The sequence below is a fragment of the Nicotiana sylvestris genome, chromosome 7 (assembly GCF_000393655.2).
Source record: "Nicotiana sylvestris chromosome 7, ASM39365v2, whole genome shotgun sequence".
Lineage (NCBI taxonomy): Eukaryota > Viridiplantae > Streptophyta > Magnoliopsida > Solanales > Solanaceae > Nicotiana > Nicotiana sylvestris.
The window spans coordinates 74,155,223-74,161,727 of record NC_091063.1 but is presented as its reverse complement, the minus strand read 5'-3'; the positions used below and the strand labels follow the sequence as shown (position 1 = coordinate 74,161,727).

General features: G+C 37.8%; 1 protein-coding gene across 1 annotated transcript; it reads left to right on the top strand.

The window, feature by feature from the left end:
• Positions 1–2,996: 2,996 nt before the first annotated feature.
• On the top strand, positions 2,997–5,772 carry LOC104226368 (uncharacterized). The gene is made up of 2 exons (XM_009778345.2): positions 2,997–4,322; positions 4,970–5,772. Exons 1-2 carry the CDS (start codon positions 3,665–3,667, stop codon positions 5,599–5,601), a joined length of 1,290 nt encoding a protein of 429 aa, XP_009776647.1. The 5' UTR covers positions 2,997–3,664; the 3' UTR covers positions 5,602–5,772.
• The last annotated feature ends 733 nt before the right edge of the window (positions 5,773–6,505 follow it).

Here is a 6,505-nt window from a genome sequence, read left to right as displayed (position 1 = left end):
GCAACAAATGCACGACATCACCCTTCGTGCTTTTACTCTCGTCCTCACCAAAGCAATCATATAAATGAAATATGCACGGTATCACCCTTCGTGCTTTTACTCTCTTTCCTCACCATATAATCAATAAAATCGGCACGGAATGGTACATCGTGCGGCACGGCATCACCCTTCGTGCTTTACACTCTTTCCTCACAATAGCAAACAATGCATGACATCACCCTTCGTGCTTTATCACTCTTCCTCACCCAAGCAACAATCACAAACAAGGGGCAAGGGAGTAGACAAATAATGATAGAAATTCCGGCAAGAGAATATAAATAAACAGCTAACTCCAGGCAAGGGAGCACAATTAAGCAGTTAAAAACCCGACAAGGGAACAATATCAATAATCTCAACATCCCGGCAAGGGAGATAGTCAACAAAGCAACAAGCATCCCGGCAAGGGAGAAATTCAATAATTCTTTCTCTTTCTTTCACTTTTACCTCTTATCTCACTTTACCACCTGAGCCAACGCTCCAAGGGGTTCAATCATTTCATATACTTTCACGCTTTATGATATACTCGAGCTAATGCTCCAAGAATGTACAAATCATAATTCTTCCTCAAACTCTTCACATTATATGAAATTTATCAATTTAACAAGGAAGAGGTATCACAAAATTCGAATAAACACAAATAAGACTCACGGTCATGCTAGACTCCGGTGTATAGATACTCGTCACCATGCCTATACACCGTGCTCAACAATTATCAAATAGCAAACAACACTCTAATCATATTCCCTCAAGCCAAAGTTAGAACAAACACTTACCTCGGTCCAAAGAATAGCAATCAACCCTCAAATACCGCCTTTCCTTTATAATCCGACTCCGAAACAACGATATCTAGGCATAATTAATTCAATAATATCAATAAAGACTCGATAACAAAATCCCATAGCTTAGATATGAAGTTCATAGCATTCTTCCAAAAATACCAAAATTCGACCCCGGGCCCACATGGTCCAAACACGAGGCTCGGACCAAAACCCGATTACCCATAACCCCACGAGTTCAAATATATAATTTATTTTAAGATCCGACCCCAAATTGAGGTTGAATCACTCAAAATTCCCAAAAACCTAACTCTACCCAAAACCCCTAATTTCCACTTTGATTTCATGATTTAGGTTTAGAAACTCATTAATTAATGAAGGAAGATGAAGGAAATGAGTGGGAATTTACTTACCCAAGAAGCTTTGGTGAAGAAGTGCTCAAAAATTCGCTCAAGAGCTGTGGAGAAGAAGAACTCGTGTGAGATATAGACTAAACCTCGTCACTGTTCTGTTTTGGGTATTTAAAATAGCTGGGCAAAAATGCCCTATGTGATCGCGAAGAAGGTAATGCGATCGCATAGGATAAGGGGAAGCTGGTCATTGCGATCGCGGAAGGGCTGATGCGAACACATAGAAGAAAAGACTATGCATTCCAGGTTTGGACTTAATGAAACGCGAATGCGGATTAAAGGTTGCGTTCGCATTGAAGGATCTGGCTAAGCTATGCGATCACGGATGAATCTATGCGATCACAAAGAACAAATGTGGGGCACCTGAAAGATTACTCTACGCGATCGCAATGCTACCTATGCGATCGCATAGAACTAGATACCAGAACACCAGAACTGAAACTTCTGCAACTTTTCTAAGGCCAAAACCACTCCGAAACACTTCTGAAACACTCTCGAGCCCTCGGGGCTCCTAACCAAACACACACTAACTCAACAACATCTTACGAACTTAACCATGCGATTAAATCGCCAAAATAACATCATAAACGAGGAATCAAACCTCAAGATCATCACTTTTTCATCAAACTTCATAAACTTTCAAACTTAGAGTTTTAGGTCCGAAACACGTGAAATGACGTCCGATTTCAACCAAATTTCACAGAAAGCGCTTAAACCACATATAAGACCTGTACCGGGCGCCAGAACCAAAATACGGGCCCGATACCAATGCTTTCTAATTCATTTTTATTTCAAATTTTCATATTAAATTTCAGAAAACAATTTCTTTTAAAAATTCGTTTCTCGGGCTCGGGAGCTCGGATTTCGATTCCGGGCATACGCCCGAGTCCCATATTTTTCTACGGACCCTCCAGGACAGTCACATCACGGGTCCGGGTCCGGGTCCGTTTACCCAAAATGTTGACCAAAGTCAACTTTAACCATTTTAAAGCCACAATTTATCAAATTATAATTTAACACATAAGCTTTTTCCGGCTAAGCGCCCGGACTGCGCACGCAAATCGAGGCTACTAAAGGTGAGGTTTTCAAGGCCTCGGAAGCACGGAAAAAGGGAAAAAACCGGTGATGACCCTTTGGGTCGTCACAATAACTAATAGTATAATATAACTAATACATATATTAGTTATGCAGAGGTTGAAAAACACTACCAAATAAAATATCAAAGCTAATACATACATTATTTTTCCTAATACATCCTCCAAACGACCCCTTATTTTACGGATTATTTCATTGTGAATTAAGTCAATTTACGTGAACATTTCCTTTTTAGTTTGTGACTAAAAGAATGACTTATTTTCTTATTTGGAAATAATTTACTTTTATGTATTGATTAATAGCATCATTTTGCACCACAAGCTGAGAAGAGTGAGTATTTCTTTGTGACTTCAAGTTTTATACAAATATGCATTATAAAAGTTGTTAACAACTACTCCTCTTATTATTTAACCTGCAACAATGGACATAACAGGAGACCTTACTATTAAAATGAAACTTCGCTGTGGGTTTCATCAAAATAGGAAAAAGAAGAAATCATTGAGACTTGTGACACTATTAATTACCCTACTTGTAAACTATATTTCAAAATACATTATTTTAGTCATCATTCAATTCAAATGTGATTCTTATTTAATTCAAATTGAGGTGAAGTGAGGTGAGTGAGTGAGAGTGTGACTACTCGAAAGTGTCAGAGTGGATTTCAATTTTTGAGCCTTTGGCTTTCTCAATTCTTCTTTACTGTCTGCACCTTTGCTTAGTTACTGTCATTCATTAATCACCGAACAAAATTTTAAGGCTTCTCTAGTTTCTTGTCTTCTTCCTTTAATTACCCAATAGATTCTTGTTTTTCATTTATTAAATTGACAATATCCTCTTCCTTCTATTTGCCTCTACCTTTTTTAGTCCTCACTTCTTTTCTTGCCAAACTCTTCTTCATCAGCTTCTAGTTGGATTTTTTTGGGGTTTCTTCAATTTTTGAAAAGTTCTAATCTTTTGTCATTTGGAAGGATTTTGTGGGGATCATCTTCTTGAGAGTATTGGTTAAAAAGGGGCATTTTCAAAGGAATAATGTCAGCCAAGAATAGAAAAATTTCTTGACTACCTTTTTAGGATTCATGGAGGTAGAAAAAGATGGTGGTCTTTGGAAAAAATTGCTTCTTTTAGAAATCCATCTGACTATAACTAGAGGAAAAGATAGTGTCTTTGGAAAAAAGATCAGTTCTTTTTAGGATGTTAAAGATTTGAAGCCTGAAATTCTTGGTAAAAAGATAGTGTCTTTGGAAAAAAATTACTACTTCTTTTAGAAAGTTATCTGACAGCAAAAAAGAGTAAAAGAATACTAGTTTTTAGGATATAAAGGTTTGAAGGGTGAAATTGTGGTAAATGGGGGAGAAGAAGAATATGCCAGCAGTTTGGTTTTCATTGAAGAGGTCTTTGCATTGTAAATCAGAGCCATCAGATGTTCATGACCCAAAAACAAAGAAACAATTAAGCACAATTTTGACTAGAAAAGGAGGAGGAGGAGGAGGAGGAGGAGGAGGGTCAAGGTCAGGTTGTTCAAGGTCTATAGCAAATCTCAAAGATGTAATCCATGGAAGCAAAAGACACTTAGAAAAACCACCAAGTTGTAGTCCAAGATCTATTGGTAGCAGTGAGTTTCTTAATCCAATAACTCATGAAGTTATTCTGAGTAATTCAAGGTGTGAGTTGAAAATCACTAGTTTTAATGGCTTTCAAGAAAGTAGTCCTAGCTCAACTTTTGTGGGTACTTTGAGACCTGGTACACCTGGTCCAGGAGGGAACCCTACAATGCATTATTTTAATTCAGGTTGTAGGAATTCAGTGGCAACTCCTACAAGGAGAAGTGCATCTTTTCTTGTTGATAAAGAAGGTTCTGCTAATAGTTTTCCTTGTAAAACTACAAGGCATTCACTTGATAATGATGTTAATGGAACTTCTTCAGGGGTGACATGTCATAAGTGTGGAGAACAATTTGGAAAATGGGAAGCTCTTGAATCACATCATCTTTCTAAGCATGCTGGTAAAAATCTTGCCTTTTTTGCTTTTTCATCATTCCTTATTATCCATGCTTTTCAGTTTCTTGCTTATGCTGTAGATTATTTCCTTTTTAATTCTCTTTGTCTGAGAAAAAGTACTTGGTACATCTTTTAAGTCTCGTGTGGTTGCTTTACTTTCTCTTCTTTCTTTTTTCCCTTTTGCCTCTCTCTCTCTCTCTCTCTCTCTCTCTCTCTCTCTGTGTGTGTGTGTGTGTGTGGCCTACATCACAAGATTGTACATTTGCAGCTTCAAAGCCCATTTTGCTATATATTTTTAGAGCTAGACACATTGCCCTTTTTCGGTCAATTTGTTTGAATATATAGCAGTTGATGGATTGGTGGTGGTGTTTGACCGTAAAATTTCATGTGCGTTATTCTGTAGATATCTATGGCTAGACTGCACTGCTGGATTAAAGTAGAATTTTGCTTCGACATTGTCTGTCAATTTATCATGAATCTTCACAATACATTAATACATTGGGACGTGCTCGCCTAGGCACACATTACATTGACCCCGAAATGTTTGGGCTTGAGGCATAGTAGCAGTTTTTATTGTATTCATTTTCTGTACTTGTTGGTTTAATGGTTTTGAAGAGCTTCTAAGCTTGTTGCATTTTGCTCAATTGGACAGTGAGTGAACTTTTGGAGGGTGATTCTTCGAGGAAGATTGTTGAAATAATCTGTCGCTCAAGCTGGTTAAAATCAGAGAGCCATGTTGGTCGGATTGAAAGGGTCTTGAAAGTTCACAACACACAGAAAACTCTGGCTCGCTTTGAAGAATATAGGGAGATGGTGAAGATCAAAGCAAGTAAGCTCCCTAAGAAACATCCTCGGTGTATAGCTGATGGAAATGAACTTTTAAGGTTCTATGGAACTACTTTGGCATGTGGCCTTGGTATGAATGGAACCTGCAGTCTCTGTGTATCCGATAAATGCTGCGTCTGTCGAATTATCAGAAACGGATTCACCACGAAGAAGGAACTCAAAGGCGGGATTGGTGTCTTCACGACTTCCACAAGTGCAAGAGCTTATGAATGTATTGAGTTAAGTGAAGATGATCCATCATTAAGAAAAGCATTGATAGTCTGCAGAGTAGTTGCAGGTCGAGTGCATAGGCCGTTGGAGAACATTCAAGAAATGGCTGGCCAAACGGGGTTTGATTCTTTGGCTGGGAAGGTTGGCGTTTACTCTAACATAGAGGAGCTTTACTTGCTTAATCCTAGGGCTCTTCTTCCTTGCTTTGTGGTGATTTGCAAAGCCTAAGGAAAATATAAGACGACATGGTAGTGAAATTTTTTGTCGCGTATAGGCTTTTCAACATGTTCTTTTGCAGGAACTTTGTTTCTTGGAGTCCAAATTCTTGTTTCTTGCAATTTCTGTATCTGTTATTACCAAAATTTGTCAAAGCTAGATGATCCAAACTCTTTCTGTGTCTCTGCTGAATGTTGGTTGAGTTCATTACCATGCATAGGGTACCAGAATGCAGTTCTTTGCACATAGTATAATATGGACAACTATAGATTTGGGACCATTTCTCAGCTTTTAGAAATGAATCTCTGATGACAAAATCTGAGGAGTTTTGGACTAGATTCTTGTGACTGCTATTCAAATGGTTGCAAAGGCTTTAGAGATTTAAAGGTTATTGAAAGTGCTCAACCATAGCAGTTTAGCGCATCAATTTCAAGCAAGTTAGGGTCGGCTAGAAGAATTCTGCGTCTATAAAAAGACCAATAAATTGTTCATTTTGATTGGGTTTGACATGATTTACACTTGGGATGGTCATATTAAAGTTTGAGTATAGGTAATTATCTTCAACAAAGTGATAAATGGAATTGTACAATTGCAGCAACCAAACAATTTAGGCATGTGGTCCTAGTTGGTACTGTCAATTGTCATGCTTGAAAGAAGCTTTAATCTAAAAACTAAAAGACAGAATGAAGAAGATAATAAGTCACTGTCTTGTTCCCTTTTGCAGGCGACAAACTATTCATATTATCTGTGATCTTCTTTTCCTTATTCTTGCAAATTAAATTTCATAATTTGAACCTACTGGTGCCAAAAGAAAAGAAATAGATTCATAGATAAGTTTAGGGAGCCTGCCTTTTCGTCTTGCTTCCTTTTAGTTTTTTTTTCTACAAAAGAACGACACCTTGAGCGGTCTTATATC

Coding starts and splice junctions, on each gene's coding strand:
- LOC104226368 (XM_009778345.2), top strand. CDS start 3,665: ATGGGGGAGAAGAAGAATATGCCAGCAGTTTGGTTTTCATTGAAGAGG. Junction 4,323..4,969: donor TCATCTTTCTAAGCATGCTG/GTAAAAATCTTG, acceptor TCAATTGGACAG/TGAGTGAACTTTTGGAGGGT.